The sequence below is a fragment of the Patella vulgata genome, chromosome 2 (assembly GCF_932274485.2).
Source record: "Patella vulgata chromosome 2, xgPatVulg1.2, whole genome shotgun sequence".
Classification (NCBI taxonomy): domain Eukaryota; kingdom Metazoa; phylum Mollusca; class Gastropoda; family Patellidae; genus Patella; species Patella vulgata.
This window is the reverse complement of record NC_065880.2, coordinates 77433970-77459282: the sequence shown is the minus strand read 5'-3', so window position 1 is coordinate 77459282 and position 25313 is coordinate 77433970. Positions and strand designations below refer to the sequence as shown.

Here is a 25313-nt window from a genome sequence, read left to right as displayed (position 1 = left end):
TTTATCTAAAATGTGCTCAAATTCATTATTTAACATCTAATTAAGAAAACAAAGACAAAATATTGATGGTAGATAAAGGATTAAACAGAAACACTTTTGAAGCTTTTACGTAACACTGAGATTTTCCGACGTCGTTTCCCCTTGTCTAGTCGTTTGGATGGGACGGAAAACAGAGGTCCCATGTTCACATTGGCGTGCACTTAAAAGATTCTTTGGCAGTTGGAATTCGATATAAGAGTAGGCCATAGTGCCGCTGCCTGGGCAAAATTTCCCTTATAGCACACTGTATGGCATATCCCTGTCTTCACTAGCCCAGTCGGAGCAGAATAGTAGGAGATTGAATCCGATTTCATTTCATTTCATATTACCTGGTTTGTTTAGATCGTCTGCGAAGAATGCTGAATGTTGTAAAATTTCCAGTTCTTCACATCTTTGCAAAAACTGAACGGAAAAGAATTGTTTTTTCACTGATATTACTTTTAAAGATTCAGATTTCACGATAGCGTACAGTAATTTGCAAGGGTTTCAGAATTTCTGAAATTTTTCAGCAGCTTAGGACAAATACAGTTATATTTCATTGTAATGATTTCATGCCTAAAAGATTGATTTATTAATTGTTAAATTTATTCTTAATTTCAGTGGTGTATAGATTTGAAGATCTATTCTTAAACTCCACGTCTTTACAAGACTTTTTTGTTAATTCTCTGAAGTTTGCGCCAGAAGTTGCTGAGACTTTGTTGAAGTCCACCATTAACTTAGATCCTGTATGTAAATTATGTCTAGTTTGTTGGACTTTTTCTGGGTTTTGTTCAGTTGGCTTATTAATCCCCAGTCTTTGGAAACATACCTCTGTCTCTAAGTTTGATGATGAATATTTTATGCTTAGACTAAGCCGCTGACTGTCTTGTTATCTGTCTATCACACCTTTTGGAATACAATAACTCTGCTTCCAATTGATGTAAAATGATCAAACTTGGTGTAGATGCTCATTAACTGAATGTTTTCACTAGTTACAGTGATAACATTTTCAGATTAAGCAGCACTCTATCTCTTCGTCAAAATGGGGATCACGTGGCTAAGTGGGTAAGACGCTGGCTCGCTATCCTGGAGTTCGGGTGTTCGATCCCTGCATTGGCCGAGAAAGTTCATCCAGATTTTCCGGCGTGGTTCCCCCTTGTCAGTGATGCAGGACAGAGGGCCTGACAAGGACTGCTGTCTAGTCCTTCGGATGGGACGGAAAACCAAAGTCCCGTGTATACATTGGAATGCACGTTAAACCTCATTTCTTTTCATTGCATTACATTTCTTCCTCAAACCTTTTAGGAACCAATAACTCTACATCAAATACAAATGTTTTGACTGGTTACGGTGGTAAAATATTCAATAACTCTACTTCAAATTGAGGTTGAATGTTCAAACTTGTTGTAGATGTGAATATCGTGACTGTGTTCAATGAGAAATAGTTTCTGCTTAGGCTAATCATAAGAATGTCTGTCTATCTGGCCATCACACATTTTAAAATATAATAACTCTGTTCTAACTTGGTGTAAATGTTCGACATGTGAATATTTGCATCGTATTACCATACTTTATTGTAAATGCAATCTGATTAAAGCACAGATCCTATTTCGTTTCGTTTTTTATAGTTTAAAATTCTGTTTTACTTGTCTTTACTACACTAGGATCTGGAAGAGTTGTTATATAAACCGCGTTCTGGATGATGTAAGGGATTAGCCAATCGAAGGATATGTTACGGCGAGTTTTTGACGTGAGGTTCACGGAATTGTGGGTAACCCACTCGAAACATCAACGCTATCCCTGATTGGTTGATCAAATGTCTGACATCATAAGGTCAAAAGCTGCTTGTATGACCCCTGACACCACATCCCACTACAACTGGTCAGACCTTCATGTAGTAGAGGCCATTGAAAGTATAAAAATACGAAACAAAATATGACCTCTAACGTGATCTTCCACTATAACCAGTCAGATCTTCATAAAAAAAACGAAACGAAATATAGATCTGTATTTTAAACAGATTATTGTGAATGTTATTAGTTCAAATATTTATGTTATCAGTTATTATATTTCTGTAAATGTTATTGGGGTTTTTTTTCTTCAGAGAATGTTTTTAAATGAGTCTGTAGATGATATTCAACTTCAAATTTGTAATCCAGTGGAACTCTCTAAACTAATCCAGCTACCTCAGTTTACCCAGATTGATTTTACATCATTGAGTAATGGGCTGTGTAAGAATGGTAGTATCGATGCTGCTATTGGTATTAAGAGCGTTGCTGATTTTTCTAATTTCGCTCAACAGGTGAGTGGCCGTCTGCTTTAACACATTCCAGGAATATTCTTATTTGAAGACTGGCAAATATATCTCTCTGTTGTTGATAAAAAAAACACTGTATTGTCTGTAATCAAGTTTGCTTAAAGTGAAGCACTTTATAATGTATTGATAGAAAAAAATTCACAGATATATGTTCATTAGATCAATGTCGTTACTCTGTTTGATGAGCAGCCTTTTCAGCTAAGGCTAAGCAGGGACTTATATCAAATCTTTGTTTAAAAATTCATAAAAATAGTTTAAAATCACCGAAAATCGTCTAATTTGTACTTGGTGTCCAGGGTTATCCGGTCTTGACATAGGTGGGTGGGCGTGGCTGAATGGTTTAATGTGTGTGCTTTAGATCATGAGGTCTGACATTAAGTCAAGTGCCGTAGTATTGCGTCCCAGTTTGTACATGACGATTAGGGTCGTCTGTTACACCACATGTGTTTTCATCGGGTCCTCTTGTTTCCTCCCACCTAGAAGTGAATGGTTTAATGTGTGTGCTTTAGATCATGAGGTCTGACATTAAATCAAGTGCCGTAGTATTGCGTCCCAGCTTGTACGTGATGATTCGGGTCGTCTGTTGCACCACATGTGTTTTCTTCGGGTCCTCTTGTTTCCTCCCACCTAGAAGTGAATGGTTTAATGTGTGTGCTTTAGATCATGAGGTCTGACATTAAGTCAAGTGCCGTAGTATTGCGTCCAAGTTTGTACGTGACGATTAGGGTCGTCTGTTACACCACATGCGTTTTCTTCGGGTCCTCTTGTTTCCTCCCACCTAGAAGTGAATTACTGAAATAAAATTGAACCATATAGTACGGAAATGACCTGGTTTGTGTTTAGTGGACATTAAACACCATTTCTTTTTCTCTCCTTTCTTGACATCATTTTAATAATTTCTATTTCATTTATTAGTTAGTGAAGTTGTCATCCTCGAATGTAGATGAGGCGTGGTTAAAGAATATATCTGATCATACTGTTACGTTGATTGGTGATCTGGAGGAGATTAGTTCTATTGCTAGTTTACTAGGTGGAGGTCTAGATCTACAAGCTCTACAGCGTGATATACCTAAAATAGATAGATTCTTGATGGGTTCTGGACCAGCTCGTTTAGTTTTGAGGTCTGTATCTTATTTATCAAACTTCTGTTACAAAGGGGGCGGGGGTTGGATCGCCGGTGCGTGTTGTATCATAAGGTCTGTCATTGAGACAACTGGCATGGTTTCGATTCTCCAGTTGTACGTGACAAGGAGTAGGGTTGCCTGTCCAACCTCATGGGTTTTCTCCGAGTCCTCCAGTTTCCACCCACTGCTAAAGACGCCCTGCGTGCAAAGTTAATTACATTCGTTACTGGTCACTATGGTAACCATCTTACTGTGCCTATTACTATTCTTACAATAAAATAGGACTGTGTAACAAGTAGTGTGTGATGAACCTTTTAAACCTATAGCACTTAGTTAGACTGCCCAAACTTTCACATTCTAAACCTACCATAGTTTTTTTTCAAGGAATTTTTGTAAGCACTAGTTATAATAAATGTATAGAATTTATATTTGAATTTGTCCCCGATTAATTAAAAGCATTATATTATATTAATTTTGTGTCACATTACATTACATGTTTTGAATACATTTTAACAAATTTAATTTTTTTTCCAGTTTGTCAGCCATATTAGATGATCTAAAATATGTTTTCCCAAACAATGATTCTCGTAACATACTAGGTGAAATCAGTATGTTTATTAGAGGATTTATGGGCCTTGATTTGATACAGTCACGTGTTTTATCTGCAGGTTTGTTTATTTGTTTGCTTGTCTTTTTAATGGAATGCCATTCGGACTAAGGAAGAACTATTTATTTAAGTAATACCAATAATTTCAAAAAATCAAGATATTAAACATGCATTATGCAATAGCTAAACCTGTCTATTCCAGATCTTTTTGTTTAGGTTTTAAATGTTATATAAATTATTAATACTCTCGATGCCATCGCATGTGTCCGATTTCAAGCAGATTAGAATGCTTCAGCCATTTAATGATTTACTGTAAATATGGTGAAGCAAAACTTAGCCTCGACAAACCAGTACGGTGGTTACAATCAGTCCACACATTTTGTCAAGCCATCAAAGGCTAATATCATTACTCAAAATAAAGTAATTTGAATAAAATTTTCAATATATTCATTTTTTCATTATCTGATACCAAGAACAGCCAGCTCTTTATCTAAATTTGACATAATGTATCTTTAATTTTGATTCTTTTGTACCTTAATTTCTCAAATTTCTTTTCTTATTAAGATTATTTCATTTTCAGGATTTAATTTGATGAATATATATATATTTTTTTATTAATTATTATTTTATATTGCAGTTCATGTTGGCGACTTGTTGAAGGAACCAGCAGAAGTAAAAGATTATATGGTTAAGGAGCTAGGATTTACGGACAAAATGGCTGAAACTATCTTAAGTGGATCTTATTCTTTACGAGTGGTAGGTTATTTATTTTAAATGTCTGGATACAACACAGAAGCCATGGTGGTTCAGTGAGTAACCAGGAGGTTCACTGACCAGAGGGCCGGGCAAGGACAGTGTCTAGTACACCCGTCTTTCATTACACCAGTCGTTTCAAAATAGTAGGATGTTCCACCTCATTTTGTTTCATTTACTGTTACCTGCACAGTGATTAGAGGATTGTTTTTATACCATGGGCAATAACTCTGCAGACTGATGTGGAAAATAACTCACCCTTTAGTTTTATTTCTTCAGTATAAAGCCACATGCCTTTTGTTCCAGATATATAGAGTTCAATTTTGCCCTGTGGTCTAATCACTGCTTGTATATTCTGTTCCCACTTCTGTTTATGTGGACATTTCATTTCTGACTGGAAACAGTCGTTTATGACCGGAAACAGCTGTTTATAACTGGGAACAGCCATTTGTTACTGGAAACAGTCGTTTATGACCGGAAACCGCTGTTTATAACCGTCAACATCCGTTTGTGATCGGCAACGGCTGTTTATGAATAGAAACAGCTGTTTATGATCACAATTTGACAGGTTAGATTTAGACGAGGATGAGCTTGTTTAATAAATATATGTATAATTTTTGTAGTTTTTGAATGCAACTGTGCAGATGATGAATGGGGATTATACTTGTGACAAGATATTTAAAGAATTTATCATCCTCAATTCACAAGAAGTCAGAAATATAGACATTACTTCCGCTTTCTGCAGTCTGAATAAAACTACAGCATCTAGCTTAGCAGACCAACTTCTACCCGAGTTAGATATCGGAGAATGGGTAAAAATGGTAAGTTGGACACGTTAAATAAACACTGTAAAATTGATACTGTTACTAATAATAGTGTTATATTTGAACAGATCAAAATGAATTTAAAGATGTATTGGGTAGTTATTACCAATAAAAGTATACATATTTGGTATATATATAGAAACTAGAGACACTCAGCCAAACTTGAAAGATGTATTGGGTAGTTATTACCATTAAAAGTATGCATATTTGGTATATTATAAAGTAGAGACACTCAGCTGTAATTGAAAATTACTTTAAAGATTTATTGGGTAGTTATTACCATTAAAAGTATGCATATTTGGTATATATAGAAACTAGAGACACTCAATTGTAATTGAAAATTACTTTAAAGATTTATTGGGTAGTTATTACCATTAAAAGTATGCATATTTGGTATATATAGAAACTAGAGACACTCAATTGTAATTGAAAATTACTTTAAAGATTGGGTAGTCATTACCATTAAAAGTATGCATATTTGGTATATATAGAAACTAGAGACACTAAATCGTAATTGAAAATGATGGGTTCCCTGAAAAACACCCATGGTCCTGCACAAGACCAAAGTGTAAAGGTTTCACTAACTGACAACATATTAATTGGCTTATTGCAATATGTCTGCTCGAGTAAAACTTGGATTATCCTTTGCAAACATTTTTTCTGTCGTTTAATTGCCCAATCATTCGATCTAGATACCTATCTTATAATTACAGTATGTGACCACATCTGCGAAAGAAATTCTGAATTCTGCTAATATAAGTATGGAAGACGCTGCAGATCTGACAACTAAGTTATCTAAAGCTCAGACAGGCCTTCTGAAAGCAGCGGACATATTGAAGGACAGTAATGATACGTTAGAAAAAGATCTGATGAATCAGTTATTCAATTTACCATCTGCACAAACAGGTAGGTCTCTCATATTGATTGTTCTTGGGGATTAACCGGCAAGGTTCCCTCTTGTCAGTGATTCATAACGCAGGGCCTGGCAAGGGACAATGTATAGTCATTTGGATGGGACAAAAAACTGAGGTCCTGTGTATACTTTGGTGTGCACGTAAAAGAAAGAACCCTTGGCAGTTGGAATTCGATATAAGAGTAGGCCATAGTGCCGCTGCACGGGAAAAATGTCTCTCATGGCACCCCTTATGGCGTATGGCCATCTTCATTAGCTCAGTCGGAGTAAAACACTAGGATGTTAAACCCCATTTCATTCATTTTTCATATTGGTTAATTTGAGTAAGGCCACACCAATTTGATTCTTTTCTTCGAGAACACCTGTTAAAATATTTCTTCAGGAAGAAGACTTATTTAAAAACCAAAAGTACTTGGTTGTACCATTTAAAACCTTTTCATTCCAAATTATTAAGTTTTAAACAACACATCTTTCATGTGATTCAAGGGGCTATTTTTTTTATTAAGACTCCAAAGAACACACACAGATGAAATTGGTTTGGCCTAGTCATTTTCCTTTATTTTTGTTTAACCCGTTAGCATTTAGACCACCCAAAACTGCCCTAACTAGGGCTCCTTAGATTGCCCCAAACTGTCCTAACTAGGGCTCCTTAGACCCCACCTAATTTGTACTCCTTAGACTGCCCCAAACTGCCTTTACTAGGGCTCCTTATATTAATCCACCCTAACTAGGGCGTCTTAGACCACCGTAACTAGGGCTCCTTAGACTGCCCCAAACTGCCCTTACTAGGGTTCTTTCGACTACCCCAACCAGGGTTCCTTTGACCACCCTAACTAGGGTTCTTTAGACCACCCCAACCAGGGTTCCTTTGACCACCCTAACTAGGGCTCGTTAGATTGTCCCAAACTGCCCTAACTACTTAGCTGTGCCACCCGCACCAACTAGTAAATGGCGTATAATGAGCAAAACTATTCACATATCTCGAGTGGTTTGAGGAGTTCTAAATAACACCTGTTTTGGACTGTTTTGGTCTGTTTTGGTCTGTTCAGGGATGTACTGATATTACATGTACCAGTGCGAAAGAGGAGTCAACACAGGCCTAAACTTTTCCCCAATCCATTTTCAAATGAAATAAAATATTATTTATGAAAAACAGATATTTTTGTAAACAGAAAGTTTTACACCATAATTAAATAAGATGATTTTTTTATTGTAGCTAATCAGATGCCATCTTTACAACCGTTATTGTGTGGTGTTAAAGCTGATGATGGAGAAGTTAAAGATTCATTGGATGTGTCTTCAGTGGTTGGTGGTAAGGCACCAGAAATTAGGAAGGATGAACTTGATTCACTACCCTGTAAGTTTAAAACATCTCTATATTATTAACACAGTCTTGTAGAATTCGTTCAAGGAATATTTGAAGGGATTATGGGTCGAATAGTTTACCGCGTGCACTGTCATTGAGTAAATTAGTGTTTCGATTCTCCCGCTTGTACGTGACAAGGAGTAGTGTTGCCTGCCCAACCTCGTGAGTTTTCTCAGGGTCCTCCGGTTTCCTCCCACTGCTAAATACCCATACATGTATATGTTAGTCCCGAAATGGCCTAGTTTGTGTTCAGTGGACTCTCTCTCTCTCTCTCTCTCTCTCTCTCTCTCTCTCTCTCTGCCACTCAATTCTGTCAGTTCAGAATGTTCGGGACCCACAATTGAGCATCCCTAATGTTTATGAAAAAGAAAAATATATCATTAGTATTTCTTTGTGTTGTTTCTTTTCGTCTGACTTTATAATCAATTCCCTGAATTTCAGCGGAGTTTTGTCGTGACATTTATCGAGAAATAATGCAGAAACCAATAGGAAGTATTATCTGGTCGTATTTGAAACCTATCTTAAGAGGAAAGATTTTATTCACTCCAGATACTCCACTTACTCAAGATATTATCAAAGGGGTGAGTAATATTATAATGTGTACTTAAAGATACATTATGTAAGATTTAGATAAAACACTGGCCGCTCTTGCTATAATAGTTCCTAGAGAGAAGATGAAAAATCAGTATATTGAAACTTTTAAGTCAAATTACTTAATGCTGAATGAAGTTATGAGTGTTTGAAGTTTTAACAAGATAGTCTTGATTGTCGAGTACCATTGCTATGATAATAAACAATTATGGGTTCTAATCCATTAAATATTTAAGCTATCAAATAGTTTGGAGAGTTGATTATATGCAAATAGCATGGTTTTGATCTGAAGCAGGTTCCAGAACTAAAGACACCTACACACAAGTGAATTATTGAAATAAAGATATGTCATAGTCAGTCGCAAAATAACCTAGTTCATCTAAGCACATCTCCCCTGACTAAGTCTTTGTTTCAAGATAACTTTATTATTTTAACTTTTTACACATTACAGGCTGATGGAATGTTTGACCTATTAAAGGATGTTCGTAGAGTAGCGAAGGCATGGGTTGAAGGTACACCCAGTTTAAAAACATTAACTACTCAAGCTAAAGATATGACTAAACTCAAGGTAATGATTCTCTTTTGTGTAATAGGACACATCCTCTTTGATATGGGCGTAAAAGGAAATGAAATGGGTTTAAGACAGGCATATGCCATGCAGTTTGCTAGGAGGGAAATTTTGCCTGGACAGTGGCACTATGGACTACTCTTACCAGAAATTAAATCTGTCGAGGTTTCTTTTATGTGCACATCTCATCTGAATCACTATGCGTTGTCCCTTAACAGGCCCTTCGTCCTGTACCACTAACAAGGGGGGACAACGCCGGAAAGTCCCGATGAACTTTCTTGGTCAACACAGGGATCGAAACACAAAACTTCCAGGATAGCAAGCCCACGCCTTACGCACTGAGCCACCTTGGCTCCCAGGTGTAAAAGAAAAGTATTGATTTGATGGACTATTCAGTGCAGTGGATGCTTACAGCTGGCCCACGGATCCATTCACTGGCCCCGAGTTCACAAAGCATTCTCAGAATGGAGAAATATCTTTGATCCAGAAACACAAAAGTTTGCACATAGTTTCCTGTTGATTTATTTGATACATTAAAAAAACAAAAGTTTTATAAAAGGCTATATTTTAGTTAAAATAAGGCGAACAATTTTGAGTAAATTCTTAACTTAAGTGTGAGAATGCTTTGTGAACTCTGGGCCTGATATATGTGTGTTATTTATTGTTTGATATGTCTGTAGGTTGTGAGTCTGTTTGGTGGGGTTGTCTTGTTTGTGTGTGGAGCTGTCCTCCTGATTTTGATTTCTTCATTTATAGAGACGGAAATTTTTCGAAACTTCGCACAAGTCGGGGTGGGGGGGGGGGTGGATGGCTGAATGGTTAGCGTGCGCGCGCTGTATCATAAAGTCTGTCATTGAGTCGACTGGCGTGGTTTCGAATCCCCGGTTGTACGTGGCAAGGAGTAGGGTCGCCTGTCCAACCTCGTGGGTTTTCTCCGGGTCCTCCGGTTTCCTCCCACTGCTAAAGACCCCTACGCGCAAGCGAATTATGTAAATAAAATTAAACCATATGTTTGTCCCGAAATGACCTGGTTTGTGTCGAGTGGACGTTAAACCCCATTTCTCTCTCTCTCTCTCGCACAAGTCGGATCTAAATGGACTGACCAATTTTATCCGAGTTACGCGAAGATCCGAGTTAGCTGAAGACCTAGTTCAGCTCTGAACGTAGTCTCATTATCGCCCTGTACATTTAGGAACCGTCCTATTGAATCCTTGTCAAAATAAAATCGGTTCCCAGTCAATTTTACTGGGCAACTTTTTACTGCTAAACGGTCGTGTGTCAGTCTCTGTGAACGCCCGGTTTCCTCCCACTGCTAAAGACCCCTACGCGCAAGCGAATTATGTAAATAAAATTAAACCATAGGTTAGTCCCGAAATGACCTAGTTTGTGTCGAGTGGACGTTAAACCCCATTTCTCTCTCTCTCTCTCTCTCTCTGTGAACGCCTGAACAATGTAAAGGAAAATTTAGTGAGAAAATAAGGCCCTGCTTACCTTGCTAGAGTCAGTATGTGCAACACAACATGCTGTTAAAAATCCATCCCCTTCTGCTAAACATTGAGGTCTAGATGTGGGGTAGTGTACGGATTTACGTGGCTTGGCCATATTAGATGAAACGAAATTTAGGTAAGCTGGGGTGGGGAAAAATTAGAATTGTTGAAAAGCTGAAGAACTTCAGTCAATTATTGCTTTGCCTAGCCCAATTACAATCAAATTTTTTCAAAAATTCCAAATTCGTTTCGTCTTATATGGCTGAGTTGCGCAAATTTGTGTGCTGCCTTGTATTTGGATTTCAGTGGCGTCAGCCAGGCCGTATTTTTAACAGCATGTTGTGAACATACTGCCGATCCGACTTAGGCGAAGGAAAAATGCCGGAATTAGATCAAATGGGCCGAACATTTTGATCCGAATTGAGCAAAGCTCCGACTTGGGAAATCTTACTTACGCGCAGAAATTTAATAAGAAAAACGTGCAGGATCAAAGGGTCCAAACGATTTTATCCGAGTTGAGCAAAGATCCAACTTATACGAATCCGACTTATGCAAGGTTTACGGTATATATATTTTCTTTTTTTTTACAGGAAAGTCTAAATAACAATTTTATAAAGAATATGTTAAAAGATACTGCTGGTATAAACCCTGATTCTCTATTAGATGGTCTTGGAGCATTAGATTCAGATCAGTTAACTGTCGATCAATTGAACGGTCTACAAAGAGCAGCTCAACTTGTCGTGAATTATACAGAATGTATTGAGCTAGAGAGATTTATTGGTGTGGATAGCGAGGAAGAGTTGCTGAAGATTTCTAAGGATCTCTCCGAAAAACATCAATTTTTAGCTGGTAAATAGATAAAATTTAATCTGCAAAATTGCTCTTGTATAGCTTAGGGCTCCTTATTCGTGAAACTTGAACTAGAATATTTTAAGAATTCTGCTCTTTCCTTGCATTGGTCAATAGGGTCAAATTTGAACTATGGCTTCATATTATCAAGATATTTCTGTTTCTTCAAAGCATATGACAATTTTTGAGTATTATCCCAATTTTTGAGTATTATCCCAATTTTTGAGTATTATCCCAATTTTTGAGTATATTTATAATTTAAATTACATTTATTATGTTTCAAGGTTGATTTTTTTTGGAAATTCTGATCTTAAAGGGGCATTCTGTAAGATTTAGATAAAGAGCTAGCCAGTTTTGCTATAATATTTCAAAAATAGATAATGCAAAATCAATATATTGAAAATTTCATTCAAATTACTTTTATTTTGAGCAAAGTTATCAATGGTTGTAGTTTTGACAAGATGTTTTCATTGATCGTAAACATCATTCTAGTCTTTTAAATTAAATCATTAAATGGCCGAAACTTTCTAATATACTTAAAATCAAGCCAGATGATGGCATTGAGAGTTGATTGTGATCTTGTCATGTTGATTAATGGCTAATTCATAATTCATATAACATTTAAGGCCCAAAGAAAGACCTGCAATAGGCAGATCTAGCTCTTTACATATTGCCTGTTTAACAGAATTTGACTGACATGTAATTTACACGTGACAGCCATTGAAGACTGGCAAATTTGAACGAAACGAGAGCCCCTGCTGTGAACTCTTTTGAAAGAATTCTAAAACTTTTATTGAATATTCTTATATTTGGTTCCTTGGATCCTGGGGTCTTATACTAAACTTGTGGGTGAAAGGGAAAACAACCATTTTCCATGTTATAATTCCAATCTCTTTCTTTATTCCTCAAGGGGATCACATGGCTAAGTGGGTAAGACGCTGGTTCGCTAGCCTGGAGGTCGAGTGTTTGATCCCTGCTTTGGCCGAGAAAGTTAATTCAGATTTTCCGGCGTGGTTTCCCCTTGTCAGTGATGCAGGATGGAGGGCCTGACAAGGACAGCCGTCTAAAGTTTTGGAAGGGACAAAAAAACATTGGCGTGCACGTAAAAGATCCCTTTGCAGTTGGAATTCGATATAAGAGTAGGCCGTAGTGCCGCTGCCCAGGCAAAATTTCCCTCATAGCACACTGTATGGCGTATGCCCGTCTTCATTAGCCCAGGTTAGGAGCAGAACAGTAGGACGTTAAACCTCATTTCATTTCATTTTCATTTATTCCACAAAAGACAGGGGGGGTGGATGGCCGAATGGTTAGCACGTGCGCTGTATCGTAAAGCCTGTCATTGAGTCAACTGACGTGGTTTCGAATCCCCAGTTGTACGTGACAAGGAGTAGGGTCGCCTGTCCAACATCGTGGGTTTTCTCTGGTTCCTCCGGTTTCCTCCCACTGCTAAAGACCCCTACCCGCAAGCGAATTATTGAAATAAAATTAAACCATATGTTAGTCCCATATGTTAGTCTCTCTCTCTCTCTCTCTCTCTCTCTCTCTCTCTCTTCTCTCTCAAAAGACATTAGCCTACAGCTTATATCTACTTATTAAAAATATGGGTTCAGACCACAATGATATCGATATACTACTATATGTCGAAAACACAGTGCTTGTTTTCCACAAAAATTGTGTGTTTTTTTATTGTGCTCAATAGTTAAATGCCACCTAAGGATTATAATGTAAATACAGACGTATTGCATACAGTGTTATTTATTGACTTGGTAGCCGAATGGTTTGACGCATGCATTTTTCGATCACAAAGTCTGTCATTGTGTCAAGTGCTGAGGTTTCGACTTCCAACTTGTATGCGACAAGGAGCAGGATCGCATGACAAATTACGAGATTTTTCTCCGGGTCCTCCAGTTTCCTCCCACTGCTATAGACCACTATGTGCCATATTAGTCCCGAAATGACCTAGTTTCTGTTGAGAGGAAATTAAACCCCATTTTTCTCTCTCTATTGATGTGAATGTTAATTTCAGGTATTGTTTTTACAAATATTAAACCAAGCAACAGAAAGAAGAGGGCTGCCGTAGAAGATATACCAAAACATATTATTTATAAAATACGAATGGATGTGGATAATGTTCAAGATACTTCCATTAATAAAGCAAGGTCGGTAAACAGTTTAATACACCCAGTCTAAAACACAGGCGTTTCTTGGACAATGAGTTATGTGCCCCTTGTGGCTGCAACTGAGTCATATTGCTCTGAGTGGAAAGTGATCTTTCCCTTGATTTCCTTAACTTGTGTATAGTTTAAATCAGAACTATGTGACTACTGTGTGAAAAGGCTGGAAGATTTTTAGGAGTATTTTTAGATTATCATGTTTTCAAGGGTTGGTTTTTTTTTGGGGGGGGGTGGATGGCCGAATGGTTAGCACGTGCGCGCTGTATCATAAAGCCTGTCATTGAGTCAACTGCCTTGGTTTCGAATCCCCGGTTGTACGTGACAAGGAGTAGGGTCGCCTGCCCAACCTCGTGGGTTTTCTCCAGGTCCTCCGGTTTCCTTCCCCTGCTAAGGACCCCAACGCGCAATGACCTAGTCCCGAAATGACCTAGTTTGTGTCGAGTGGACGTTAAACCCCATTTCTCCCTCTCTTTTTCAAGTTTTTGGATAGAAAATTTCAGTTTGTGATATTTTTAGTATCTGCTTTGTTGGTGTCAATACCAATTTGAACTGTTATCAGATTTGTGAACTGTCAAGACAAATTACAATTCGGATGAACAATAGAGTTAACAATGTTATGACTGTAACTTAAAGTCCAGTATAATCACCTACTTATTTTCGGAAGTTAGACTTTCCACTCCCCCGGTGTATATAACTATTATCTCACTGCGCTTTGAGGATGCTTTTGGGTGGATTTAGCGCTCTACAAATGTACATTATTATTATTATTAATGTGGCTACCAGTTGTGTTGACATCCAACTCGTCAATTCATATTTCACACTGGTTGTACAAGAAAAATTTACCATAATAGCCATCAATTACCACATTTTTCCACATAAATTTGTTGGTACTTCTCTTGGGGACTATTCTATCTTCTAACTTTCTAACAGTTACTGGTATATACACGTAATTGAGGACTATTTTGGTAGATTTTTCTTGTACAAGAAATATGAATTGATGAGTTGGATGCCGACACAATTGATGTATTATAATAAGACCATTTTAAAAAAAATATTCTGGTTCTCAGGTAATTCTGCACCACTTGAAATGGCCTCATGACCTGTTTTTATTTCAAAAAATGAAAAATAAAAACAATTTCATTAGTTACCACATGTAAATATTTTTACCCCGTTACAGTAAGTAATCAAAACAAAAATTAATGAAACCAGAAATGTGTCTCATTTATCAAGTACGCAAACCTGATAAATGTTACTGATAATCATAAATGATACTGGATAATCATACATTCCTATAAACAGCACGATGAGATAAATGTTTTGCCACGATATAATATGATGTTTATAAGTCATTTAGCCTGGTAGTGATCTTTTGACAAAAAACCCCCCAAAAAACATGAAAATAAAAACATTCCTATAAACAGCATGATGAGATAAATGTTTTGACACGATATATGATGTTTATAAGTCATTTAGACTTGTAGTGATCTTTTGACAAAAAAAAAACCAAAACATGAAAGTTAAAACCTTCCTATAAACAGCACGATGAGATAAATGTTTTGCCACGATATAATATGATGTTTATAAGTCATTTAGCCTGGTAGTGATCTTTTGACAAAAAAAAAACAAAACATGAAAATAAAAACATTCCTCCTGCATCAGACTTTTGGTAATGATTGTCTGAGAACCCGAAAATATTTTTTTGTATAACCTAATTTATATGTTTTTTTATTGTAGATTATGGAAACCAGGACCCGAGGATAGTTTCGCGAATAGAATGCGTTATCTGAGAGGTTTCGTACAACTACAGGATATGATTGAGAGATCTATTATATCAATTCAAACTGGTGATAATACAACAACAGATCCGGGTGTTCAGTTAAAACAAATGCCATATCCATGTCATAAAGATGATGAGTATGTCAATTATTTGTGCTTTAGATCATAAGGTCTGTCATTGAGTCGAGTAGCGTGGTTTCAATTTCCAGCCTGTAGGTGACACGGAGTAGGGCCACCTGTCCAACCTCGTGGGTTTTCTCCGTGTACTCAGATTTCCTCCCACTGCAAGCAGCCATTTATTAAAATAAAATTGAACATTAAACCCCATTTCTTTTTCTCTATATATTTTTAAATTTTGATGTTTTTACCAGCATTCACTAGTAGTCTGTCAACAATTAAAATAGACTTTCAGATTCTCAACTCTTTATGTGAAATGATATAAAAAAAACCCAATTACCTTGTGTTTTTCAACTTTCTTATTGCGCTCATATTGTCACATAACCTCTGTTTACTTTACAGGGGTGTGCCTTATTGAGAACTGTGCCAATCTGGACCACTGAAGTAAGCTGGTCTCGGCTTCATTCTTGGTACTGCACCGTTAAATTTTCATAGTGTTAATGCTATTCTGTCGCAGAATTTAACTCTTGGAATGTGTGTAGAACATTATATGTGTGTGTATATATAGGCCTACATACTGTTCATGTACAACAATATTGAATACATCGAAGGTGTATTAATGAGTGTTATATTGAATTCAATAAGCATAAAGTAAAACATATAAAATGAAGATAACGATATTGTGGTATTGGGGTGTATAGGTCACAAGATGGCCAGGATTGTTTATGACAAGAAGAAGTTCTAATTAAAAACAGCCATCTTTCATTTCACACCATCCCAGAATTCCATCTAAAGCCTTTTATTAATCGAGGGGAATAACTCAATTAACACAAAGAACTCAAAAAGGTGTCAGACCACTGTTCCCTAATAATATGAATAAGTTGGTTCAATAATAGAGTATGTGACAGTATGTTTACTGGATTAGTTTAAAATGTGACTTAATGTAATTTTTTTTTAATTTCAGATACATACATTATCTTGGATCATACTTGCTGCCAGTTTTAATGACATTTGCTTGGGTAGCATCTCTAGGAATTGCTACTAGAAATTTAGTTAATGACCGAGAGGACGGACAAGATGAGGTAAGTTATTCTCTAATTCTGTTTTATTCATTGTTATTAAGATATTAAGGAGGTGGGGTGGGTGAGTTGGCGGGACGATTGGTTTAATGCATGTTTTAATGCTTGCATGTTAGATCACAAGGTCTGTCATTGAGTCAAGTGGTGTGGTTTCGATAAGGAGTATGGTTGCCTGTCCTGCCTTGTGGGTTTTCTCTGGGTCATCCAGTTTCCTCCCACTGCTACAGACCCCAAAGCATATGCGAATTAATGTAATAAAATTGAATCATATATTAGTCTTGAAATGACCTGGTTTGTGTTGAGTGGACATTAAACCCCATTTCTCTCTTTCTCTCTCTGTTAGGGTAATATCAATGAACCAGTTTTTGTGTGCACAGCTGTATGACATAGATACAAAGATATTCCAGACTTGGAAATAATGATTCTGATAGTACCTGATGAAGTAATATTTGATATTTTTTTTCAGGTATTAAGAATAATGGGAATGAAATGTGGATTAAATTGGGTAGCATGGTTTTTATCGACTATGATAATAATGATGATAGTTAGTATTATAATAGCTATCATATTGAAATATAGTACCATCTTCTCGTACTCCAACCTGTTTATTATATTCCTGTATTTACTGGCATTCTGTTTATCATCTACAATGTTATGGTAAGTATATAACATCTACAGTTATAGGTTTATAAGACATCCATATTCTATATTTACATGTACATTTCATGATCCATCTCTTAACATCGTTCGACACAGGATAAAAATGAAGATATAGTAAAATTGTGGTATTGTACATAGAAATACTAGTATAATTATGATACTGTACATAGGAATACTAATATGATTATGATACTGTACATAGGAATACTAGTATAATTATGGTATTGTACATAGGAATACTAATATGATTATGATACTGTACATAGGAATACTAGAATTATGGTACTGTACATAGGAATACTAATATGATTATGATACTGTACATAGGAATACTAGAATTATGGTATTGTACATAGGAATACTAGTATAATTATGGTACTGTACATAGGAATACTAGTATGATTATGGTACTGTACATAGGAATACTAGAATTATGGTATTTTACATAGAAATTCTAGAATTATGATATTGTACATAGGAATACTAGATAATTATGGTACTGTACATATATGTACTAGTAAAATGATGGTATTGTACATAGGAATACTACTATAATTAAGGTACTGTACATAGGAATACTAGAATTATGGAATTTTACATATGAATACTAGTATAATTATGGAATACTAGAATTATTGTATTGTACATAGGAATACTAGAATTATTGTATTGTACATAAAGGAATACTTGTATAATTATGGTATTGTACATAGATATTATTATAGTATTATTTTTATTCTAGCTACATGGTGAGTGCTTTCTTCACAAGAACAACTCTAGCTATATTGACAGTACTAATTATTTATTTCCTCTCCTACCTACCATACATTGTTCTGGTAGCAATGGGACTTCAAATGGAATTCTGGCAAAAAACAGTTGCTGTAAGTATAAATAGTGCTTTTACTCTATATTTGTAAATTGTCAGTGATATCACTTCGGTGGAAGTGGACATTAAATAGAGCCATTTCACACACATATTTGTAAACTGGCAGTCCAAAAAAGAAGTACTTCAGAATGCTCTAGAGCACAGTATTCAAATATGACCAGCAGTGATGAGCTATTGTGAATTCTTTGAAAAAACACGTTTTTACTTTATAATACCACAATAAGGACTGTGCCTTTTGCAGGGTTTTACCGTCAAGATCTAGTCAAATTATCCATTTGGTTGATTTTGCATCTCTGGTGGAAGGCGAACCACTGTTGCTGTTGCAAGTCTTTGCTAATGAAAATAGTCTTTTATGAACTATCACCTGGTCTCATCAACAAATGACTTGTTTGAGATGTCAATCATTATGTTGGGGATCACGTGGCTAAGTGGGTAAGACGCTGGCTCGCTAGTCTGGAGGTCAGGTGTTCGATCCCTGCATTGGCCGAGAAAGTTCATCCAGATTTTCCGACGTGGTTCCCCCTTGTCAGTGATGCAGGACGGAGGGCCTGACAAGGACAGCTGTCTAGTCCTTCGGATGAGACAGAAAACCGAGGTCCCATGTATACATTGGAATGCATGTAAAAGATCCCTTGGCAGTGGAATTTGATATAAGAGTAGGCGATAGTGCCGCTGCCCGGGCAAAATTTCCCTCATAGCACACTGTATGGCGTATGCCCGTCTTCATTAGCCCAGCATAGGGGCAGAACAGTAGGACGTTAAACCCCATTTCATTTCATTTCAATCATTATGTTAAATTCTGCTGGTCACGATTTGATTTTTGCTCCACAACTTCAGCATCAGTCTATGGAAAGAAATCAAAAACTGATTAAATTTGGACAGATTATAGACTCAGTTTACCCATCTAATGCTGTTTGTGTACTACACATATTATAGTATCACTTATGAGCCACAGTGGCTCGGTGAGTAAGATACTGGCTTGCTAACCAGGAGGTCTCTGGTTCGTTCCTGATGATGGGTAGAAAAGTTCCTTTCAATTTTCTGATGTGGCTAGTCGTTCGGATGGTGCTGTTTCCCCTTGTCAGTGGTGCAGGACGGAGGATCTGACAAGGACAGTGTCTAGATGTTCCAATGGTACAAAAAATGATAGGAACCCATGTATACATTGGCGTGCACATGAAATAGCCCTTGACAGTTGGAATTGGAAATAAAAGGTTATAAGATCGCTTTCCGGGAAAAACTTCCGTCATAGCACACTGTATGGCATAGCCTATCTTCATTAGCCCAGTCGGTGTCGAAAAGGACTTTAAACCCCATTTCATTTACCATCAAAAGTTCCGTGACCAATTTCAGTAAACCCGTCTTCATTAGCCCAGTCAGTGCTGAAAAGTAGGATGTTAAACCCTATTTCATTTTATTTAAGTGTTTGTCGAGTACAACAGCGTTTAGTTTTGGTGCCCAGTATTTAGCGTTTCTAGAAGAATTAGGCGATGGTATACAATGGAATAATATAGATCATAGTTTCGTAAAGGGAGATAAGATGACATTTAGTTGGACATGTATTATGATGTTAATTGACAGTCTTATCTATCTTGTGATTGGATGGTATGTTAGAAACGTCAAGCCAGGTAAGAATATATATCATTAAGCTCTTAGGCCATATAAAATTTAAAAAAAATCGTTTTCTCAGATAGTCTTGCATCATTTAACACTATGGAAAATATTTTCATTTGCTGCTAATTCACTATAACCCGGGTATCATTTAATCTTGTGTATCTAACACTAATTTATTTCATATTCGTTTATTATCAAATTTTTGTTTAGAATTTGTAAAAATCGTTTAAAATCACCAAAAGTCATCCAATTTTGATAATGAGTGTCCAATTTACATGCGTTTAATTTCTTGATCACTGTTAAACAATAAATAACCCAATTGATTATTGATGAATAATGATTAATTTGTGAACGGAGGTCAGGAAATTAAATACTTATTAATTACAGGAAGCAGCTGTGTAAAATATTTGTACCTTATTTGTTTTTATTACAGGAAAGTATGGTGTTGCCAAACCATTTTATTTCTTTGTTCAGCCATCATATTGGTTCTTCTGTAAATCTAAGAGTGCATCTTCAAATAAATATTTATCCGATAGTTCAAGTAAAAACCACAACAGTAAGTTTATGTACTAATATTTTATCGTGAATTGTTTCAATGACATTTAGTAATTGAATTGGATATACACAGGTCACAACTCTATGTGATATAATGGGTGTCCATGCTGAAGGAATTCCCACTAAGCGTTGATAGTAGAAACTTGGTTCCACGTGACTTTAGCGATGACAAGAGAACCGTATTTTAAAGCATCAGGATTAAATTCCAACTAACGTTTGTGAACACACCAGTTCGTAATGAATGTACAGGAAACCAAGGCTGTAAGGTAAACAATGAGGTCACATGAGATCGCCTCCTCTAGGGTGTCACCTATAAATTACGCCCCCTTATCTCTAGCAAGGATGCCTATTTCTGAGTGATTTTTCGACTATACCTTTGCTTGAAAAGGCTAAGAGATGAGTTGTTAAAGCATCACTCAATCAGTAATAAGCAGTACATGTAATTATATTGCATAGAATGGTGAGATGTGTATTTTATAGTACGTTGTTTTATTCAAACTTTTTTTATGTCTTTTCTAGTCATCGGTATTAATTAATCTTTCTTGCTGTTCATGTGCAAATATAATTATTAATACATGTATGGAAAAAGAATGAATTTTCATTTAAGAACTACATATGGAATTATTAATGACACGATACATCATTCTATTCAATTTGGTTCTGTATAGTTGTGATATCAAGGGTTAAAGGCTTGATTCATCACTTAGCACCAGTGATGGGATTTTGCCCGTATATTCCGGACTTGTCCAAATCTTTTTTCCAAATGCCCAAAATTGTCCGACCGGGAATATGCCCAATCGGACATCAAGACATGGTGAATAATATTCAAAATTCCGAAATTAATATAGTTTACTGAGTGTATAACTACCACGCAACCAGATTATCGTTGATAATACGCTGGATTGATTAGGTAATTAAGTAATTTTGTAGGAATATTACTGACATAAATTTGAATACCGTACGGGAATTAAATATGAAAAATAACGAGGTGCACCTATTTTTTTTATTACGGACGAAATTGAATATTTTGTTTACATGTGATTTTTGTGTGTGATCTAAAAACTGCCATCTTAAATAATGATAAGAGTTATGTCCCTTTATTTTCAGTAATAATGTCCGACAAGAAAAATTTTGAAATCCCATCACTGCTTAGCACTATAGGAATCACTCGTAAATAACAATATTGTGAAAGTTAAAATCTATAATAGGAATATCAGTCCAAAAATGGTTCAGTTCCGTTTAGTACCGGTATTTGCAAAGTTAGGTTGAATTGAAATTTCATTGATCTATTTATGCTGTTCGCTATTCAATAGGCTTGTCGCCATTGTGTTTGGCACGAACAGAAATAACAGGCGTGTTTAAATTGGAATTCGAGCCAGGAGGTTATCCAGAATTGTTATTTTGATTTTGTTTACTCAATTAAATGTTAAATAATCAATCTGAGTTCTTGAAATACAGATGTGACGTCATCCTTTGATGTTGGAGTACCATTATTTCAAATAATCGTACGGGCAATGTGCCAAGCGTAACTTGGTAAAATATTGAACTCAAGTGACGTATTTCATTGCAAAGCACGTGCAAGTGTCTGTATTTTAAGTTGTTTAATGGTCTCGAGCTTAAGACATTGCGTAATATATAATGTAAAAACATATGTTACAATATATTACTTAATGTCACACTCTCGACCATTAAACAATACATAATAGCATTGTATTAAACTATTGATATTTCAGTGAAAATCCAAATGACACATCAAGCCTTTATTAATTGTTTGACTAAATAATTAATTAGAATATGCAATTTTATTACATGACAAATTATTTATTTGATTATTTTCTCATTCTTTAAGATGCATTTGTTGAGGAAGCATCTGGTGATGAACATGTTGGAATATCAACTCACAACCTGCGTAAAGTTTACAACACAACAACTGCCGTTAATAATCTGAACCTGGAATTTTACGAAGATCATGTCACAGCTCTTTTGGGCCATAATGGAGCAGCTAAAACAACCACAATGTAAGGATGTATACTAAGAAATATGGGAAGGCATTGTAACACTCCTCATTCTTTTTTACATTATCAGCTTCTGTTGATATTTTTTGATAAAAAAGACGAGTAGGAGATTCTCTGCAACATTATTATGACAAAAAAGCTGAGCACAAGTTGGGTTATGGAAGGTTAGGTGGGGGTGGGAGAAGTGAGAGAGAGGACAATACTATACAATTGTAGATGAGGTAAAGAAAACAAATTGCCAGAAGGTTTACGTACCTTTAGAACAAGACAATAATAAGGAATACTGTTATTTTGAATTAGGCTACATTCATTACTATAAAGTACCTTTTCTATTTCATATACCATTTCTAATTCATATACCGTTTCTATTTAATATACATCATTTCTATTTCATATACCATTTCTATTTCATATACATAATTTCTATTTCATATACATAATTTCTATTTCATATACCATTTCTATTTCATATACCATTTCTATTTCATACACCATATGAATTCCTGATGGATGTCAGTGTTTGATGACAATGTCGATGGAGGGTGGTTGGGTGACCGAAAGCATACATGTTAGATCATAAGGCCTGTCATTGAGTCAACTGACCTGGATTCATTTCCTAGCTTGTATGTGACAACCTCGTGGGGTTTTCCGAGTCCTCCGTTTTCCTCCCACTGTTAAAAACCCCTATGCGCAAAAGAATTATCAAAATAAAATTGAACCATATGTTTGTCCCATAAGTGACCTAGTTTGTGTGTGTGAAGGTTAAACTCTCTCTCACACTCTCTCTCTCTCTCTCTCTCTGATTGTAAGTTTATTGTATATTTCAGGAACATGATAACAGGTGTAACAAGACCTACATCAGGACATGTAGAAATATATAACAAATCACCTGTAGATTCAACTGGTACTATTGGTATATGTCCACAACATAATGCTTTATTTGACTAGTAAGTTATACAATTAATCCTTTATTTGACTTAAAGGTTATACAATTATAATCCTTTATTTGACTTATTGTAAGTTATACAATTAAATCACAAGGTCTGTCATTAAGTCCATTGGGGTGGTTTCAACTAACTCCTTGTATGTGACAACCCCGTGGGGTTTTCCAGGTCCTCCGGTTTCTTCCCACTGTTAAAGACCTCTATGCGCAAGCGAATTATTGAAATAAAATTGAACCATATGTTAATTCCGAAATGATATAGTTTGAGTTTTGTAAAGTGGAGTTCAACTCTCTCTCTCTCTTTCTCTCTCTCTCTCTCTCTCTCTCTCTCCAATATGATTAAACATTTGTAACAATTGATTTAAATCTTTATTTCAGTATGACAGCAGTAGAACATATGGAATTTTATGCCAGTGTTAAATCTGGAAATGTTTCAAATGAAGAAATTAAGCGGTAAATATAAATTAATTTGTAATTTTATTTGATTGTATTGATATTGATTATCAGTAGGATAAGCTATACAAAATTATTTTACAATTTCAACCAACTCTTTTTACTATTCACTTTTATAAAATGTGAGTGTTTTAACAGGTATCTGTCAAGAATTAAGAATAAAATGAAATGGAGGTTTAATGTGCTACTTTTCTGCACCGCCAGAATGAAGACAGACATACGACAGACTATATGAGGGAAATTTTGCCTACTTTTATATCAAATTTCAATTTTCATCCGAACGACTAGATATAGCTGTCAATGTTTCAACGAGGGTCGAGTAACTTGTATTCCATATAATTATGAAATGTGTTATTCTTATTCAATTACCAAATGCCGCTTAAATAATTTAGATAGCTGTCCTTGTCAGGCCCTACGCAAAAATCAGTATGATTTAAATTGATCAATCCTGTAATAGTAAGTGCAGGAGGACAAAATCAAGCTAATAGACATTACAAGAAATAAAAACAAATATCAAATCAAGTGAAGGGATTATAGCCATTTGAAGTTTACATTATTTTGCTGTAGGTTATTACAAGATGTTGATCTGTGGCATGTACGTGATATCCCTAGTAAAAAGTTATCTGGTGGAATGCAGAGAAGATTATGTGTGGCCCTGGCCTTCGTTGGAGAATCCACAGCTATTGTACTAGATGAACCAACTAGTGGTGTTGATCCATATGCTAGAAAAAGCATCTGGAACTTGATTTTGAAACAGAAAATGGGTAATGTAAAACATTTTATATCTGTAAGGGAGCTGCAGTGGCTCAGTGAGTAAGATGTTGGCTGGCTAGCCTGGAGTTCCTGGGTTTAATCTCAGTGTTGACTGAGAAAATTACCCCTTGTTGTCAATGGTGCAGGATAGAGGGCCTGGCAATGGTCTGATGTGTGTGCTTTAATTTATAAGATATATCATTGAGTCAAGTGTCTTGGTTTTTAATCCCACACTTGTGACAAGAAATAGGTCGCCTGGGTTTCCTCCGGGTCCTCTAGTTTTCTCACACATCTTAAAGACATCAACATGTACCATATATATATGTTAGTCCCGAAATAACCCTAGTTTAGTCAAGTGGTGTGATTTCGATCCCAAGCTTTTATGAAACAGTTGCAAGCTGTAGGGTCGCCTGTCCAATCTCATGGCTTTTCTCAGGGTCCTCCAGTTTCCTGCCACTGTGAATTGATGAAATAAAGTGGTAACTAATGTTGATCACGAAATTACTATGTAGCTTGTGTCAGTGAACATTGGAACCTATCTCTCTCTCTCCCCCCTCTCTCTCTCACACACACACAACAGCTTGATGCATTGTTTTGTTTTTAGGTCGCACCATCTTGGTATCCACACATCATCTAGATGAAGCTGATCTACTAGGTGATAAAATCGCCATCATGCATACTGGTAATCTGCTGTGTGCTGGTTCACCAGTATTCTTAAAATCATGTATTGGAAGTGGACTGTCTTTAACTATGGAGAAAAATGTTGCCTCACCGGTAAGATATATTGTAACTATTCTACAAGAATAACTCTCTATTTGTGGTAGACAGTGAGAATTTCTGTAAATGATATTAAATACTTGTGCTTGTTTAT

At 36.1% G+C, this 25313-nt stretch overlaps 1 protein-coding gene across 1 annotated transcript in view; it reads left to right on the top strand.

The window, feature by feature from the left end:
- LOC126811654 (uncharacterized) overlaps positions 1-25249 on the top strand; it is a 56583-nt gene extending 31334 nt beyond the window's left edge. Inside the window, exons 31-53 of the mRNA XM_050537457.2 lie at positions 640-764; positions 2123-2320; positions 3251-3456; positions 3994-4127; positions 4704-4822; positions 5443-5640; positions 6357-6549; positions 7773-7913; positions 8364-8503; positions 8965-9081; positions 11159-11417; positions 13444-13576; positions 15326-15505; positions 16449-16566; positions 17030-17220; positions 17966-18104; positions 19533-19737; positions 20157-20279; positions 22128-22296; positions 23121-23240; positions 23615-23689; positions 24257-24453; positions 25047-25249. Of these exons, the coding sequence (XP_050393414.2) occupies positions 640-764; positions 2123-2320; positions 3251-3456; positions 3994-4127; positions 4704-4822; positions 5443-5640; positions 6357-6549; positions 7773-7913; positions 8364-8503; positions 8965-9081; positions 11159-11417; positions 13444-13576; positions 15326-15505; positions 16449-16566; positions 17030-17220; positions 17966-18104; positions 19533-19737; positions 20157-20279; positions 22128-22296; positions 23121-23240; positions 23615-23689; positions 24257-24453; positions 25047-25249 (3683 nt within the window). The remainder of the gene's footprint in view (positions 1-639; positions 765-2122; positions 2321-3250; positions 3457-3993; positions 4128-4703; positions 4823-5442; positions 5641-6356; positions 6550-7772; positions 7914-8363; positions 8504-8964; positions 9082-11158; positions 11418-13443; positions 13577-15325; positions 15506-16448; positions 16567-17029; positions 17221-17965; positions 18105-19532; positions 19738-20156; positions 20280-22127; positions 22297-23120; positions 23241-23614; positions 23690-24256; positions 24454-25046) is intronic.
- The last annotated feature ends 64 nt before the right edge of the window (positions 25250-25313 follow it).